Source organism: Labeo rohita, chromosome 4 (genome assembly GCF_022985175.1).
Source record: "Labeo rohita strain BAU-BD-2019 chromosome 4, IGBB_LRoh.1.0, whole genome shotgun sequence".
Classification (NCBI taxonomy): domain Eukaryota; kingdom Metazoa; phylum Chordata; class Actinopteri; order Cypriniformes; family Cyprinidae; genus Labeo; species Labeo rohita.
This window is the reverse complement of record NC_066872.1, coordinates 33,426,816-33,446,982: the sequence shown is the minus strand read 5'-3', so window position 1 is coordinate 33,446,982 and position 20,167 is coordinate 33,426,816. Positions and strand designations below refer to the sequence as shown.

At 32.1% G+C, this 20,167-nt stretch overlaps 1 protein-coding gene across 1 annotated transcript in view; it reads right to left on the bottom strand.

Annotated features, from left to right (window-relative positions):
* Window positions 1–3,840: 3,840 nt before the first annotated feature.
* Window positions 3,841–20,167, bottom strand: part of chchd3a (coiled-coil-helix-coiled-coil-helix domain containing 3a) — an 86,159-nt gene continuing 69,832 nt past the window's right edge. Inside the window, exons 9-10 of the mRNA XM_051108538.1 lie at window positions 12,417–12,552; window positions 3,841–4,505 (exon numbers count right to left, since the gene is read on the bottom strand). Of these exons, the coding sequence (XP_050964495.1) occupies window positions 4,482–4,505; window positions 12,417–12,552 (160 nt within the window). The 3' untranslated portion in view covers window positions 3,841–4,481. The remainder of the gene's footprint in view (window positions 4,506–12,416; window positions 12,553–20,167) is intronic.

Below are 20,167 nucleotides of genomic sequence, written 5' to 3'. Positions count from 1 at the left end.
GATAAAGCAATATTATGAATTGTGGACTGCTATTTTGTCCAGAAGTGACGGTTTAGTGTTAAACCACCTTAATAATCTATTTTTTTCTTACAATTACACAGATGTTTTACTTCACAATCCGTTACTTGACTTACTGGAGTTGTGTGGATTATTGTGATGCTTCTATCAACAGTTTGGACTCTCATTCCGATGGCACCCATTCACTGCAGATGATCAATTGGTGAACAAGTGATGTAATGCTAAATTTCTCAAAATCTTTCCCAATGAAGAAACAAACTCATTTACATCATGTATGACCTGAAAGTGAGAACATTTTCGGCTAAATTTCATTTTCGGGTGAACTATTCCTTTAAGAAAGTAAATGTGACCTTGGACCACAAAACCACAAATACGTTTTTCATTGATGTATGGTTTGTAATGATAGGACAATATTTGTCCGAGATACAGCTATTTGAAAATCTAGAATCTGACGTTGCAAAAAATTCTAAATATTGAGAAAATCTCCTTTAAAGTTGTCTAAATGAACTTTTTAGTAGTGCATATTACTAATCAGAAATTAATTTTGATATATTTATGGTAGGAAATTTACAAAAATAGCTTCATGGAACACGATCTTTACTTAATATCCTAAGTAATTTTTAGCATAAATTGAAAATTTGGCTGATACAATGTATTTTTGGCTATTGCTACATATATACCCGTGCTACTTAAGACTGGTTTTGTGGTCCAGGGTCACAAATAAGTTTATTTATAATTAGCATTACTAAACAAAAATTAAGTTTTGATGTATTTACAATAGGAAATTTACAAAATATCTTCATGGAACATGATCTTTGCTTAATATCCTAATGATTTTTGGCTATTGCTACAAATATACCCGCGCTACTTAGACTGGTTTTGTGGTCCAGGGTCACACATAATGTTTATTTTAACTACATGCTAACTATTCAGGGTCTCAACTTTAAAGACATACCTGACTGACAGCGTCTCTGAGGATTCAACACAATCCCAGATGCTACACAAAAACCTGGCCTAGATTTTTAGATTCATTGTGTGGTGATGTCCACCCAGCCTTGTCCTTTCCTGAAACACAACCTTAATTTAGTTAATCCAGCTTCCATTCTCCATAAATGCATCTGGAGGCAAACATTAGAGACGTGTGTGTGCGCGTGAGAGAGAAAAGGAGATCCAGTAGAGATGGCATGTTTGTGTTTGCCATGTTTTCAGACCACCAGTGCACAGAGAATGTTCATCTGGCATGGAGAGGAGTTCTCATGGCTGGCAACTTTATAAATGCGCGTATGTGTGTGTGTGAAGCGGATTTTAGCCTGAAAGTGAAGAGGCATTTTCACTGCTCTCCAGAACTACTGGAGCGACACTGCATAGTCTGACGGATAAATTTAAAATGGTGAGGAGAATGAGGGAGGGGAAAGAGATATAAAAGAGAGAGAGGCTACGCTTTAGGATGGAAACGTGCTTTCACTCTCAAACGCTCTCATTCTTTGCAGATCTACCATGCTTTTCTTACAATTCTCTATATCAAAAAAGGTTTCCATGAAACTATTCCTAATCTACAAATGAACGTCATCAAAGCTTAGGAAATGTATAAGGTTCGTTGACGTATGAGGATTTTCAACAGGTCAATTTTAAAATACAAAAAATAATATCTGTTGTAATTGTTCAAACATTTAGAATGTTTCGTACACATAAATTCAGATTAAAATGTAAAAGTGATTATAGTGTTTTTTTATCTTGAATAATTGGCCATAGCCTTAAAAATGTCATGTGGTGCGACCATTTTAAAATTAATTTATTTTTTTAACACACTTAACATTTTTTTTTAGATGTTCTCAGTAATTAAAGTGATTACAAACAAAGTATTGTAAATGTGAATCCAGATTTATTTTTCCTGTAAATTGCATAAAAATAATACAATTCACTTAAGCATGCTGTAGCAGTGATTCATATTTTAGCCACTGAAATTAGATATTTTATTTTATTTTAATACAGCTATTCCTATTATTGGTCACACCACATGATGAGTGGTCGCTCCAAAAGACACAAAGCCATGGTTTGTCAGATGTAGCAACTAAGAGGGGCAACTAAGAGAGGGGCGGGCCTTGCAAAGGGTCAATTTAGAGTAGTGGGAGGTTGCTGGCTCAGGTTCTGAGATCACAGAATAAACATCTTTCTTACAACAGACAATAAAATCTGGAGTTTGTGCTTGAATGCAGGGTCAGAATTAACATGCTGCCTATGGCAAGCATTTATTTTACTTTGCTTGGCTGTGGAATCTGGTAAAACAGATTAAAATAGTTATTAATAAATAAATAATAAATTACAAATAAATGCATAATTACAGAACTAAAATGCTCCAAATTAATTTATTGCATTTTTTCTCATGTTGTACAAAGATTAAACATAAACGGTTTGAAATGACCCAAATTGTATAAAAATCTATTCCAAGTGATGCTAAAATAAAGTATTTTATGTATATAAACCATCATTTGAACATAAAGCACAAAAACTGGGACATATATCTATAATGGAAAACACTCTACAGTGGTCGCACCACATGATATTTCAAATTCAGTCAAAATTTACAATCACAGAATTGGCCGTCTAAACTAAAAACAGCTAGCTTTCCACAAAAGGTCACTATGAAACTTACTAAAAATAAATACTCGTAGAAATAACTTAATATTATATTTTTTTTGAGGTCATACCACATGATATCCAATGTTAAAAACCAGCTGTTAAAAAAAGTTTTTTTTTCCAAATTTGAAAGAGAGTTGATGATTCCATGGGTAACTGGCAAATTGCTATATGATGCAAAGTCCTATCTTTGAATGGATTTCAAAATAAAAGTCCCAATATGGTAGTTACTTGATGGTCGCACCACATGATATTTCATAAAATCGAAATCATCAGACAAAGTTTGTTTGTATATTATGATGGAAATATAAATACAAATGCTTTGCCATTTTATACAGGATTACAAATGGCCAGACAGTCGCACCACATGACATTTTGACACTTTAAATAACTGAAAAATTACAAATAACTAATCTTTTTTGAAAAGTTAAAGTAGGTCCATACGTAGGAGAGGTACTTCATATATATGGCATCTTTTTAATGCATTTAAACAATTTAATAAATGAAAAAAATGCAATCGGACCAAAAATTTAGGCATAAATGTAACCAACGCTGGGAATTTAACTCAGAAATATAGTAAAATTGCTTTTAAATAAGCATTAAAACAATATAACGGCTAAAGATTGATCTCAGCTGATATCATAGCGTAATATATAATTCAATCTAACTCATAAATCTTATAAAATAATATAAAATTCTCTCATTGATTTACTTACCCTCATGTCGTTCCAAACCCGTTAGATCTTCGTTCATCTTCAGAACACAAATTAAGATATTTTTGATGAAATCCAAGAGCATTCTGAACCTGCTTAGACAGCAACACAACTGACACGTTCAAGGCCTAGAAAAGTAGCAAGGACATTATTAAAATAGTCCATGTGACATCAGCGGTTCAACCTTAATTTTATGAAGCTGATGAAGTAGATGAAAAAAGAATTTAATATTAAAAAATATATAAAAATGTCTCCAAAACTCTGATTTACTGCACTGAGAAAGAGTGAGATGAACAGGCCAAAATCTCAAATTCAACTGCAAAATAGACTGCATTTGTAGGTTCTTCAATAAATTATCATGCGATTATTTCTGATTAATTAAATTAATTGTGCATTAAGTAATAAATTTGATACGTGTGTTTAATCATGCCCTAGTATTAAGACAATAATAGGACACAGTTAGAAGCAGCTTAGGGTTTGAATAGTTTATTCTTCAACGCAGATCAGGGGATCAGACCTGACCTTTCTGGGTGAACAACAAGACATAAATCCGATAATGAACATCACACGCAAAAACACAACGAACAGCTGGAAGATGTGACTAGTGCAATCGGTGATGGAGGATTGTGGTGGGTTAGTAGGGTGGATCACAGGTATGACGGCTGGATAAATGACGCTACATAACCAGACCGACCTGTAACCTAGTTTGGGTCTAGACTGGCCTAGTGTGGCTAATATTTGGTATCTAGTTCAGTTCTTTTCACTCTGTACTATCCTTTGTGAACCAAAAAAATGTGCATTTTCTGATTCAGGTGCTCAGAACGTTTGAGCTCCACCTACGATCGCCGCTGCTGAATCTGTCCGTTTCAGAAATGGATACCAGTTTCCCTTTTACTGGATAAAGGTGAAACAACAGGAAGGAGGTAGGAAGGTAAAAGTGATGGGAAAAGGTACAGGGGGGAAAAAAAGGAAGGTTCAAGGGTGTCTAGCTCTCAATTCACTGCAGATTCTGCTTCAGGTCTGCTCGGGTGTGTCTCCGGGTGGCGTCTTTCCTTGGCAACAGTCGATAAACGTTGAGATCACAGATACAAACAGGTCTTCCTGCTCAGAAACTTAACCTCCAGTCCTCAACTTGTCCTAGACAAAGACAAAAAGACAGAGTGTGTGTTAGGAAAAATGCGAGAGAGATGCAGTGGCACGTTTCCACGGCATTTACATGCAAATTCACAAGGAGAAAGAGAGAGTTAAAAGGAAAAAGGAGTGAATGTGAGTGCATGTGTGCATATTCTGGAGAGATGAACCACACGGCAAACCGCGGTGGAAGCAAAAAGCCCCAACACAACCAAACGTAAACATGCGGCTCTTTCTTCCCGTCAATACGCATCTCTCACAGGCTACTGCACCCGATAACAGGAAATAAGAATCCCTAGAGTGAGAGAAGGAGAGAGAATGGAAGAGAAGGAGAGGAGAAGATAGACGAGCGTCACGGTCTGTTGTCAGGAGTGTAAAAATGGAAGAAGCCATAGAGATGTTTTGAGAGAAAACAACTGATTTGTCCTTATTTGAACTCACATTAATTGCAGCTGCAACCATATTTGAATATTCAGAGACAAAATGGGATATTTAACATCTATTAATAAAGTAAACAAGGAGAATTTTGATTTTTGGTTAACTTTAAAGAGGTTTTTTTTACAATGTATGACTTTCCTTCGTAAACACAAATGAAGATGTTTACCAGAATGTTCATGCTGTTCTTTTCCGTACTATAAAAGTAGATGGTGACCAACAATAACAAATATTAGATAAAAAACTTGAATTAAATAAAAAATGTTGCCTTGCCAAATAAATGAAATAAATTATTATTAAACTTGAAGTATTAAAAAAAAGTTTAAAGCTAAACAGAAATATGAAAATGAAAAAAGTGCATAACAAATAATATTAAAAATAAAATTTAAATAAAAATTGAAAATACAAAGTTAAATAGAAATATTGAAATAAATTTAAAATTGAAAAAAGTGCATAACAAATATTACTAAAACTAAAATTACCACATTGCAAAGTGCCAGTTTTGAAGATGTGCATATAAAATTATTTTTTGTTATTATTAATAAAACTAAAGCTGTTGAAAATATTTTTTGAATAACTGAAATAAAGCTTAAATAAAATACAAATATTAGATGAAAAGCTGCAAAATGTTGCCCTGCCAAGTAACTGAAATTAAGCATAAAAATAATAATAAATAAAAATAAAACAAAAAATATTTAAAGTTAAATAGAAATAAAAAACTAAATGTTGACTGCCAAATAAATGAAATGAATTATTATTAAAGTTGAATTATAAAAATAATAATAAATACACATAATAAAACAAATAATAAATAAAAATAAAACTAAATAAAAAAACAAAAGTGCATAACAAATATTACTAAAACTAAAATTAACAGACTACAAAGTGCCAAGTTTAAAGATGTGCATATAAAATACACTTTTGTTATTATTAACAACACTAAAAGTATTAAAAATCTTTTTCAACTATAAAAATAAAGATAAAATAAAATAAAACACTAATATTAGATGAAAAACTTAAATTAAAAATGTCTCCTCCTTAAATTAAAAATAAAACTTAGTTGAAGGTATAAAATTACTAAAAGAATAAAAATATATTTAAAGCTAAATAGAAATAAAAAACTACATTAAAAAAATAATGAATATTAAAAAAAGGTCTAAAAAATATTACTAAAATTAACAGTCTGCAAAGCACCAAAAATTCAAAATATTTAAAGCTAAATAAAAATCTAAAAAACTAAATAGCTAATGGAAATGAAAAGGTGCACTAAAATTAACAGACTGCAAAATGCCAAATGTGAAGTGTGTATATGTGCATATGCAAAATAATTTTTTATTATTATTAACAAAACTAAAACTGTTAAAAACTTCATCTAAGTAATTTAAATAAAGCTGAAATAAAATACAATACAAATATTAGATGAAAATCTTGAATTAAGTAAAAAATGTTGCATTCCCAAATAAATGAAATAAATTATTATTACTAAAATTAAGTATTAAAATATTAATAAAAAATATTTAAAGTTAAATATATATATATATATATATATATATATATATATACACATTTAAAAAGTGCATAAATATTACTAAAACTAAAATGAAAATATGAATAAAAATGAGAAAAAAAAATCCTAATAAAATAATGATAAATACTATAATATTAAACAAATAATTTAAAAAAAAAAACTAAATAAATAAACTGGACACCATTCACTTTATTGTATTAAAAACAGCAGAGTAAATCTCTTTTTTTATGATTTTTGGAAAATAGAAAACCATATGGCTTGCAACAACATAAGGTTGACTAAATCTTTAAGACACTGCAGTAAGGCAATGGATTTCTGCATCTCTCTCACGCACTGCCTATTTTGAGCACGATTTCAAAAAGCTAAAAATACGCTGAAAGTTCTACAGAAAAACCCTCGAACAGGTGGTGGCATTTGTCCCAAACCTCTGAAGGACACAAGTTTGAGCCAGTGAAAAACACGCCATGGCACAAACAGATGCTGTAGTCCCAAACTCTTCCGCTTTTTCCGATAGAGTGGACGACAGTTGAGAGAAGAGAAGAGAGAGAGAGGGAGGGTGGGAAGTGTTCGACCACGCGTTAAGAATAAGAAAGAGCGAATGAGAGATCGCTCGCGATAAAGTAGTATTCATGGTGCTTTGAGAGGAAGAGGGCGTACGCTTTATCTCTGGGCTCAGGGCACTATCGGCTCGGGGTTGTACCGCAGTCACCGCTGGAGTGATGGAAGAAGGAGAAGAAGGTCACAGCCAAAATATTATCAGTCCAGCAAAGATAAACCATGGAGTAATTACGTCCACAAAGCCCCAGCCATGACCGATCACTGTTGTTACCCTCTCTACTACTCAGGCCGTATCAGGGGAATTCATTCCTCTTTGGCTCTTTAGCAATGGTGACCACTGATTACAGCCACTCTATCTAGGTTCTTTCAATAAGACTTGTTTATACAAATATACAGTGCTGTCCGGTCCTTGTTCTCTGAGAACGACAAAGATAACATCCTGAGGGACTTCCAGATCCAGACAGACAAGCAAGGACTGGCCAGCATATCAGATATTGTGATCTACAGTGGCGATAGATGGAAGTCAAAAAATGCCAGGGTTTGAAGGAGAACCTAGCCAAGGTGACAGGATGTCTAGTCAAGCTAGTATTTTGGAGGAAAATTCATTGTTACTTGGTAGCCAAATTAGACTGATGCCAACATGGAAAGGTTGTGTAACGTACCCACATCTTCTAAAATCCAAACCATGCAAGTCAAAATATTACAGACCAGACAAAACTATTTTTTATCTAATTTCTATAATAAACATTTTTTTTAATTTACAAATGTACTACGATTACATTTCACCATAGCATATGAGTTTGCAGTCTGAATTGAAAAAACGAAACAATGACGTTTCACTGTTGCATAGTGATGTTGCAAACAAAACTAAAAACAAAACAAAAAAAGAAATAAAAAAAATAATATTAATCCAAAACACAGAACAATAAAAAACTAAGGAGGCCTGTTTCCTCTACTGAAAAAAAAAAAACGTTATTGTGACTTTGTATCTCATAATTTGTTTACATCTTGCAATTCTGACTTTTTTCTCAGATTGTGAGATATAAACTTCTGATTTTTTTCTTTAATATAAACTTGCAATTCTGAGAAATAAAGTTGCAATTCTGAGAAATGAAATCTATATTTTTATCTTACAGGAATATCTGACTTTATTTTACACAATTGCAAGTTTATATCCCGCTATTTTGAATTTATAACTTGCAATGGCGAGTTTATATCATGCAATTCTGAGAAAAAAAGTAGAAAAAAAGGCAGAATTGCAAGAAAAGTCAGAATTACGAGATATGAACCTGCAATTGCGAGAAAAAAGTCAGAATTGGGAGTTTATATCTCAATTCTGAGACAAAAATAGTCAGGATTGCAAGAAAAGTCAGAATTGTGAGATATGAATGCGCATAAAAAAGTCATTATTGTGGGTTTATATCAGAATTGCGAGATATAAAGACGCAATTGTGAGAAGAAAGTCCGAATTACAAGTTTGTATTGCATAATTTTGAGAAAAACGTCAGAATTGCACAATATAAATGCATAATTGTGAGGAAAATATTTGTCAGAATCAGTTTACGCAATTGCAAGTTTATATCCCGCTATTTTGAATTTACAACTTGCAGTGGCGAATTTATATCATCCAATTATGAGAAAAAAAGGCAGAATTGCAAGAAAAGTCAGAATTACGAGATATGAACCTCCAATTGCGAGGAAAAAGCCAGAATTGCGAGTTTATATCTCAATTCTGAGACAAAAATAATCAGGATTGCAAGAAAAGTCAGGATTGTGAGATATGAATGCGCATAAAAAAGTCATAATTGTGGGTTTATATCAGACTTGCGAGATATAAATACGCAATTGTGAGAAGAAAGTCCGAATTACAAGTTTATATTGCATAATTTTAAGAAAAAAGCCAGGACTGCACGATATAAATGCATAATTGTGAGGAAAAAATACGTCAGAATCAGTTTACGCAATTGCAAGTTTATATCCCGCTATTCTGACTTTATAACTCGCAACTGTGAGTTTATATCATGCAATTCTGAGAAAAAAAGTCAGAATTGTAAGTTTATATCTCACAGTTCTGAGAAAAAAAGTTAGAATTGCAAGAAAAGTTAGAATTGCAACATATAAACACGCACAGGCAAGGAAAAAAACAGAATTGCGAGTTTATATCTCACAATTCTGAGAAATAAAGTCAGGATTGCAAGAAAAGTCAGAATTGCGAGATATAAACGCACTTGCGAGAAAAAAAAAACAAGTTTACAAAGTTTAGATCACACAATTCTGAGGTAAAAAAGTCAGAATTGCAAGATATGAACGTGCAATTGCGAGGAAAAGGTAAGAATTGCAAGTTTTTATCTCATAATTCTGAGAAAAAGAGTGAGAATTATAAGAAAAGCCAGAATTGTGAGATAAGAAATGTCAGAACAGCGAGTTTTTGTCTTGCAATTCTCACTTTATTTTAGGCAAATGCAAGTTTATATCCCACTATTCTGACATTATAACTCGCAACTGTGAGTTTATATCCCACAATTCTGAGAAAAAAGTCAGAATTGCAAAATATAAATGCGCAATTGTGAGAAAAAACCAGAATTGCGAGTTTATATCTCACAACTCTGAGAAAAAAAGTTAGAACTACAAGAAAAGTCAAAACTATGAGATATGAACACACAATTGTGAGGAAAAAGCCAGAATTGCAAGCTTATATCTCACAACTCTGAGAAGAAAAAGTCAGAATTGCGAGATATAAATGTGAAATTGTGGGGAAACATTTGTCAGAATTGCAAGGTTTTATCTTGCAGACTTTATTTTACGCAATTGCAAGTTTATAACCCGCTATTCTGACTTTTTAACTTGCAATTGAGTTTATATCATGCAATTCTGACTTTATTTTTGAGAAAAAAAGCCAGAATTGCAAGAAAAGTCACAATTGCGAGATTTAAACGAGCAATTGTGAGAAGAAAGAGAATTGTGACACAATAAAACAAAAACAAAACAAACCACTTTTGCTTGGCTGTACAGCCTTCCATCACTTTCTCTCACACATACACACAGGCACATAAGCGGTTTAGCCATTTTGTTATCTGGCTGTTATTTTTTGGTCTTCCTGTGAGACTAATAAAAGTTTATTACACAGGTAACCTCTGTTCCTCACAGCCGAGTCAATAAAATCATAAAATACCTCATGCCATTATTGGAATCCTTATTAAATTTACCAGACAACAATACTAAGAACAGGCCTGCGTGCAAGAACATGCATATACGCAAACACAACAACACCAAAACATTAGAGATGCTAAAGAAGTTACAGGTAAATTTGGCGCATACACAACAATGAATAAAACATCTCTTTATTTACATGATGTATTGCTTAAGTGCGGCAGAATTCACAGCGCTGCTTTAAACTAATACCCCAGAGGGAAACACTCTTTCGCTCTCGCTCCCCAAACTGTGCTGTTGTAAAAATCTAATGGAAAGACCCATCTGAATATAAATTGTGTTTGCATAGAATTGCTGGAGTGTGCGGAGGAGATTTTCGGAAAGGGCCGGTCCAATTCTGCTCATTTCCATTCTTGTATTGCGGGATCCGGACCAGGGATGCTGTGGGACGGCACTATTTAAATGACACGTCCTCGTTCCCACTTACTTCATTTAACACACACTTAGGCCTGCACCAAGAACAGCAGCTGTCAGCTGGTATTATGGAAATGAGTCTTTCGTCTGAGCCTACAATTTAGAGTGAACTTAGTGGCGCCTGTAGCCAAGCGGAAAGTGAGAGAACACTGGGCAGAAGTTTCGATTTGCAAATGGAGGTGCGGGTCAGGCAGAGAGTGTGTTATTACAGGGCTCGGAGAGGACGGCAGGGCTGTTTCACTGGATCTTAATGCTGTGGGCTAAAGAGCAGCTGTAGATGCTAATTTGGATGCTGGGGTTGCTGGGAACTGGTAGAACATACAAAACAGAAGACGCACACATACTACTAGCACTATGGGCAAAAGCGGCAAAAGTTTTTGACCTACATGAGTGAATATTTAATACAGTTCTTCTACAACCTATTTTACATTTATATTAAACATTAACATTTCATATTATGCTGAAACATTTCTCATGTTCGCTATAATAGCAACCACAAACTGTCTCAACATGTATTTTATAAATTTTTTATTAAAAATAAAACACTTCCACTTATATATAATAGGGCTGTCAGTTTAATGTGTTAACTTAATTAGTTATGAAAAGCAAAACAGAGGTGTTTTTTTTTTTTGGATAAATGCGCATTTTAAACGAATCGAGTGAATCAATGACTCAAAGGCCCATTCATAGAGAGAGCAGTTTACTTATTTTTGAATGAATCAACCGTTTGAACGAATCGAATGAATGAATGACTCATAAAGACATTTACTGGCATCTGCTGGCAGTTTTAGTTTCTTATTTAGAGTATCATTTCATTAAAAAATATATATATTTCTGAAAATAAAAACATTAAAGGGATAGATCACCCAAAAAAATTAAATTATGTCATCAATTATCATCAATTTGTGTTATTTGTGTCATATATCAGTCATTTCAAACCTTTCTTTTGTGGAACATAAAAGAAGGTATTTTGAAGACTGTTGGCAACAAAGCTGTTTTGGTTACCAATGACTTTCATTGTATGAACCAAAAATACTGTGATGTTTCTCAAATAATTTACTTTTATACTTTTACTTTTAGTACATAATAGCCCTAATATGTATATATATATATATACACACATATATATATATATATATATATATATATACACACATATATATATATATATATATATATATATATATATATATATATTTTAATAATTTTTAAAATAATTTATTAAAAACTTTTAAATTCTGGAAAATTGTCTTGATGACAAAGAAGAAAAAAACAACATTTTTGATCTGATTTAACTAAACTACAACTATCGAATGGTGAAAATATATATACATATACATATATACATATATATATATATATATATATATATATATATATATATACACACACACACACACACACACACACACACACACACACACACAGTAAAACAACAACTTGTTGAGTCAACTTAAAATAATTTGTAACCTGGCTGCCTTAAAATTTTAAGTTCAGTCAACTCAAAAAAAGTTTATTCAACTTGAAATGTTAAATTATACTAAGTGACAACTTAGATATTTGAGTTGAATCAACTTAAAATTTTAAGGCAGCTGGGTTACTTACCCATCTGTTAAGTTTAGCAAACACAAATATCTAAGTTGTTACTTAGTACAACTTAACATTTCTAGTTGACTAAACTTAAAATTTTAAGACAGCAGGGTAACAAATTATGTTAAGCTGACTCAACAAATTGTGTTTTTTATTTTTTTACAGTACACTCAAATATTTACCTGTTTAGCACTGTTGACACACTGCATGTATAGAGAGGCGATGTTGGAGCACAGCAGAGTTTTTCCAGCATTTTCTCTGTAGCACTTCAGAATCTGCCCCTGAAGGTCGGTGCACACTGGACTAATTTCGTACCGCCTGAGAGAGAGAAAGAGAGAGAGAACAAAAAAGTAAAAGAAGGAGAGAAGGAGAGAGTAAAAACAGTCAGAGGACACATATATTTAGCAAATGAATATGGTCGTCCATCATAATTACATTTTCCATTTTTAATAAACTGATCCTGTGGCAGAGACAAAGAGCTGTTAAGTGACATTCTTGCTGTGTTTTCACAAGTAAACATCAGATCAATCAGTAATCAATAGCTGAATTGATCTGTGCAGAATTAGTTTGCAGGATAATTGCATGTTGGATCACAGCGCAGGAGGACTAACAAGGTGCTGCTTCAAGACATACATCAGCGGTAGACATCCTAAAACACACATATTTAACCTAAATCAACATATGCCATGGGCTTTTATTAAGCTGGTTATAATTACTAATCTGTACTTAAACCTAAATGAGCATTTTTAGAATACTTAAAAACACTATTACCTAATTTATTAATGATTTTTGACTTTTGATGACCTTGACATATGTCTCCATAGGGAATTTGTCAGATTTACTTAACTTCTGCTGACAGTTTTGTCCCATAAGTACAGCTAAGTAAAGCCACCCACACTCCCACCCACCCAGACAATTGAAAGCAGTATTAATCAGTGCAGCTGATGTGTAGATTCTCCAGTGGCGAGATGCTCACTCACTGACGCACGCGCACACACACACACACACACACCTGCGTCTAAACCCCTCCAGCTGTACCATGTGTCTGAGCCCAGCAGTCTGCACCAATAAATCCGATAAACATTGTCTGATGTTAGACAGCAATATCAATTTTACATTTTGTGAGAAAACATCATGTGAAACCTTATTTATTTATTTAGGACTGTTTCTTTTCTTTTTTTTTATTCCACACTGCACAAATGAAGGCTTGCCATGGATTATCAGAAAAAAAAAGAAAAAAAATGTCCATGGCCAGCTTTGTTTTGTAAGTTACAATGAAAATATACATTAACAGTCAAAAGTTTGGAATACTTAAAATTGTTTTTTAAAAAAAAGTCTCTCATTCTTACCAAGGTTGCATTTATTGAATCAAAAATACAGTAATATTGTGAAATATTACTCAATTTTACAATATTACAAATAATTATTGTATTTTAATATATTTTAAAATGCAATTTATTCCTGTGATGGCAAAGCTGAATTCTCAGCAGCCATTACTCCAGTCATCGGTGTCTCATTAAGGCTGCAATTATTTGATCAAAAATACAAAACAAAAACAAAAACAAAAACAAAAACAAAAAAAAACAGTAATACTGTGAAATATTATTGCAACTGAAAATAAAGGTTTTCTATTTTGACATATTTTAAAATATAATTTATCCATGTGATACAAAGATGAATTTTCAGCATCATTATTTCAGTCTTCAATGTCACCTGATCCCTCAGAAATCATTCTAACATAGTGATTTATTATCAATGTTGGAAACTGTTGTACTTAGTATTATTTATTTATTTATTTATTTATTTTTGTGAACCTGTGATAGTTTTTTCAGGATTCTTTACAAAATATAAAAAGTTAAAAAGAACAGAATTTGTTCGAAATAGAAATGTTTTGTAACAATAAACACTACTGTTTTGGTCAATTTTGGGGTCAGTAAATTTGTTTCTTTCTTTTTTTGAAAGAAATTCATATTTTCATTTAGCAAGGATGTGTTAAATTAATAAAATAATAAAGTGATAGTAAAGACTTTAATTGTTACATTGTTATTCTTTTTTGAATAAATGCTGTTCTTTTTGATTTTTTATTCATTAAAGAATCCTAAAAAAAAAAAACACGTTCCAAAAAAAAAAAAAAAAAAAAAAAAAAAAAAAATTAAGCAACACGACAGTTTCCAAAATTAATAATAAATCAGCAGATCAAAATGATTTCTGAAGGATCATATGACACTGAAGACTGGAGTAACGGCTAATGAAAATTCAAATTTGCATCATAGGAATAAAATATATTTTAAAGTCTATTTAAATAGAAAACAGTTATTTTAAATTTTAATAATATTCCACATTATTAATGTTTTTTCTGTATTTATGCAGTCTTGATGAGCATAAGAAAAAAATTTTTTTCAAACTTTTCAATGGCAGTGTGTGTGTATATATATATATATATATATATATATATATATGTATATCTAGCACCAATATTTGTATGCAACTTTAATAGTATTTTGGAAGAAACTACCATAGTGATGTTTAGCAAGCAACATGTGAACTCAATTCGACCGCTTCTTCCAAATGTATTTGCAAACACCCCAGAATACCAACTTTGACCCAGACAGCCTTGAGTTTCCTGCTGGATTTTACAAGACCTTGCAGATCGCTATCAACAACTCATCTATCCTTCGAGGTCACAAAAATACCAAATACATTTTCAACCAAATATCGTGCTTTAAATAAGATACATAGGATACAGCGGGTCACACTGGGCATACTGACGAAGACCACCCAGTTCCCATGAAATCTGAGGCCCAATGTAGCCAAAGCCGAAACATCACCTCTGTCCCCCGGAGGATTAGAACACACACACAAAACTCTTCATTTGACAGGGGTGACCTTTGGGACAGCAAAAGGCAAAGAAAGGATTGGGGCGGGAGGGAGATGTTATCCTGCTCTATTCAGAGAGACACTCTTTTTAGATCAGACGCGGTTTAATCCGCCGTCATTCATATTAGCTGCTCTGAAGGGCAGATGAATGAAGGAGTGAATGGACGCCCGCTGTCAGTCACCATCTCAACTCTTTGGGTCCCGGAAGGACTGGGGATTCACCCTCTCTCTTTTCTTATCCTTCTCTTTCTCTATCTCTCTGTCCTTTGCTCAATCCGTCCACTCAAATACACACAGCTGCTCTCTATCACACATCATCCCTCTTCTAGTCTGTCGCAGAAGGAAAAAAAAAACTCTGAAAAAAGGCAAGAACGAAAGACATTAGAGTTGAGAAATGGATAAAACAAGACCAAAAATGCAAGAGGTTGAATCATACTTCTATGCGCTAAAGGTACTTTACTGGTGATGGATAAAGTACAAAATTTTAAGTATGTAATAAAACAGTATGGCAATACTGGGACAACCACATTATAAAAACTATGTATGGTAGTCCCCTTTGGAGCTGTGGAGAATATCATTAAAAAAAACAGGATATATAACAAGATATATGTGACCACGGACCACAAAACCAGTCGTAAGTAGCATGGGTATATTTGTAGCAATAGCCAACAATACATTGTATGGGTCAAAATGATCTTTTATGTCAAAAATCATTCGGATATAAGTAAAGATCATGTTCCATGAAGATATTTTGTAACTTTCCTACCATAAATATATTAGAACTTAATATCTGATTAGTAATATGCATTGCTAAGAATTTTTAGATTTTTTGCCCCCTTAGATTTCAGATTTTCAAATAGTCATATCTCGACCAAATATTGTCCTATCATTACAAACCATACATCAATGGAAAGCATATTCAGCTTTTATATGATGTACACATCTCAATTTCAGAAAATTGAGCCTTATGGCTGGTTTTGTGGTCCAGGGTCACAAATTATGTATCCGCATGCTTGCTTACTATGTTTGCATGTAAATACTGTATAAGCGACATCTAAAAACCTTAAAAATTACAGAATTACATATATTTTTAATTACATACATGACATGAAATCTAAATATACACTACTGTTCAATAGTTTGTGTTCAGTTTTTTTTTTTTTTGTAAGAAATTAATAATTTTAGTCAAACACAAACATACTGTGACTGTAGAGATATTCTCTTACTAAAAAGTACAAATGCTGTTCTTATGAACTTTCCATTCATTAAAGATTTCTGGGGGAAAATAAAATAAAATAAAATAAATAATGCTTATTTATTTATTTATTTATTTATTTATTTACCAGAATTAAAAAAAAAAAAAAATCAGCTTTGCATCACAGGAACAAATTATTTTTAAATACATAATTTCAAATAATTACTTTAAATTGTAATAATATTTCATAATATTACTGCTTTTACTGTTTATTTGATCAAATAAATGCAGCCTAAGAGATGAGCTTAATAGACTTTGCAATTTTGCCACTTCAAAAGATCTAATATAATTTTTTTAATTACATACATATAAATGAAATATAAATACTGTTCAAAAGCTTGGGTTCAGTAAGTTTATTTATTTATTTTTTTTGTAATTAAGAAATAACTCATTTCAGTCAGCACGGACATACTATCACATATATTATATATCACAGCACGGACATACTATCACATACACTATCACAGATATTTTGTTATCAAAAATTACAAATGCTGTTCTTTTTTAACTTTCCATTCATCAAAGAATTCTGAGGGGGAAAAAATAAAGTAAAATATTAATTTAATTTAATTTAAACGTAATTAATTTCTTTAAAAACAATAAAAATTCAGCTTTGTGTCACAGGAATAAATTACATTTTTAAATACATTTAAACAGAAAATAATTACTTTAAATTGTAATAATATTTCATAACATTACTGTTTTTACTGTATATTTGTTCAAATAAAGGCAGCCTAAGAGATGAGCTTAAGAGACTTCTTTCAAAAAAACATTAACAAATCTTTCCTTTGACCATGATTATAAATGAATTTGTAATTGAAATGTAATTTTCAATTTGGGATTGAAAAAAAATTGTGAGGAAAAAAATATCTTAGCTATTCAGACATATCAGGTGAGTTTTTAAAGCGATAGTTCACCCAAAAAAGAAAATTATGCAGAGTCAGAAAGCTCTCGGATTTCATCAAAAATATCTCAATTTGCGTTCCAAAGATGAACGAAGGTCTTACGGGTTTGGAATGACATAAAGGTGAGTAATTAATGACAGAATTTTCATTTCTGGGTAAACTATCCCTTTAACACTCAATAGCATTATAAGTAAAATACCCACACATCAACACAGTTGAATGGCACCTTTGCAATCTCTTTTTTTCTCCCGTTCTCTCCCTCACTATCCACAGATCGGGCGTCAAAAAGCAGGACAGCTCTATAATATCATAGGCGTGTATATATTTATTTATGTCCCCGCGTAAATCCCTCCATCCAGCTGAAATGGTTTTTGGAAGAAAAGAAGTAGATGCAGGTCATAAATCACAGCGAGCAGGCGCTGGGACGACTGTGACACCGAGGGCTGAGAGAGACACACAGATATGAGATGCTTTATCACAGGAGGAGCGAGAAAAAGAGAGCTTCTGAATGAAAGGCAGGAAAAGGACGGAAACTGTGCTCTAAATTATCCCACGGTTCTGCAACCTTCCTTTTAACCTACACTAGCACATGAAGGACTTCCTATAGGTGTGCAGGTCTGTAGGGGATTTACTAGGCAAAAACCGCTCGGCCGCAGTAGCGCGGGGCACGAAGACGCCCTTCCTGCAGCATTCAGCTTATTAAAATACCAGCACACATTTCTCAAACAGTCTTAATTCTCGCAAATCAAGACTAATGAAATATCGGCCCGCCGGCGCGCCGTGTTTTACAGTCGTCCCCGGATGAACTGAGATCGCTCTCTTAACAGACATGTGACTATCCGTCATCATTACGAGCACTCGCAGTCTAGCGGGGTGAAGAGGTTAAGCGTCCACTTCTGAAAAAACCACATGTATGTTCATTTAGGAGCTGACGGCGTGTGTGACAGGCGGACAGAAATCAAAACAAATGAAGCAGTTACGAAGAAAAATGATAAGCGCTCATTTTCGGCGTTTTTAAAACGAGATCCATCAGCGAAGACGAGAGGCCAGCGGCTCCGAAGCCAACTCGCATTGTCCCATTACCTGTCGGGATGGAAGGAAAAGGTGAAATTGGATGGAGAAGATGAGCAGAGGTCTGATGCCAGGGTGAGAAAGGCAAAACAAAAAGATGAAGGGGTGGGAGGGAAGATAAGAGAATGATATATAGGTAATCCCAGATGTAACAGAGCTAAAAGTGGCCTGCCTGCAGTCTGGAGAGACACTTTCAAGATGATGAGGGTTTGATAACCTGTGGCAGCAGCAGACACAACTGTGTGTGCGTGGAGATTTTCTTGTTGAGTGAGAAGGCCATTTACTCTACGTTGATATTCTTTGCCGGTAAGCCTTAGAATGACCTCTTTTAAAACAGAACACTTAGCTTAAATATTATGGCTGGTCTACTGCCGTTCACTTATATTTCGTTGTAATAGCTATAATTGTGTTCTCTGAGACAGGTCAAGCTGTGCTTCAATAGGCAGTCAAACTTCATGGCCTTTTAAGAGGAGTTATTTCTTCTAAAGAGCAGCCTATTACAGTCTGAGATTTTGCTGGGTACGATGGGGGTTTTTTTCCAAGGAGACACGAGCGAATGCCAATACACAGTCTCATGCAGGGTCAATAACAACCTCTGTCAATGTATGCAAATGTAGACGCTAGGGATGCACAATATATCGGTATTGTGCCAGTTGATATTAGAAATTTTTACATTTTATATATATATATGTATATATATGTTCATTTCCTCTAAAACTTTGACTCCCTTACCATTATTTAACACTCAAAGTAAATTGATTTTTAGACAATGTATAAATAATATATAAATATATATCATTTAATAATAATAATACTTATAAAAATAATAAAAGAAAAATATAATAATAATAGAATAATAGAAAATAATCATTATAATTTATTATATATATAAAAATCTGCATTTACAGTTTTTTTCATTTATTTAGACAAAATACATTTTAGTAAAATATACATTTCTTTATAACTTACTAGAATTGTAATATAATTTAGTAATATATACAACATTACTTAAATATATAACTTAATTATAAAATACTGTAAATAAATAAATAAAAGCTACTGGATTTTAATATCGGACTATAATGAAAAAAGTTTCTTTCGGAATATCTAAATGTGTGATGATTTTTAGAATCATCTTTTTTTTAGAATCATTGCTTTTTTATTTATTTAAACTAAATACATTTCAAACTATTTTTTAAGCAAATATTTTATACTTTATAATTTCTAAAATATATTTTACATTTTATAAATATACAATCTGCTAGAATTATAATAATCTCTAATATATTGATAATATATAACATTTAAACTACTATACTATTTATAGTATTTATTAAGTAAACAATATTATAGTATTATAGCATTTACTATTTATTAAGTTGTACAATATATAACTTAAATAGATGTATTTATTTATTTGTTTATTTATAAATATTACTGAATTTTGTTAGAAATTTGTAATATCTAAATGTACAATGATTTTTAGATTTTTATTTATTTAAAATAATAAATAAAATTACATTTTAGAAAAATATATTTTATACATTTCTAGAATAAATTGTAATACACTGTAATAATATATAACATTATTTTAATATACAATATATTAATTTATAAACACTATTTATATTTATAAATAAATACAATTTATAGTATTTATTAAGTAAATAATATAGTATTTAAAGTATTTACTATTTATTAAGCTATATAATATATATTCATTCATTATTTATTTATTAATAAATACTACTGGATTTTAATAACGAAAAGTTATAACATCAATATATTAATTTATAAACACTATTTATTTATACATTTATAAATA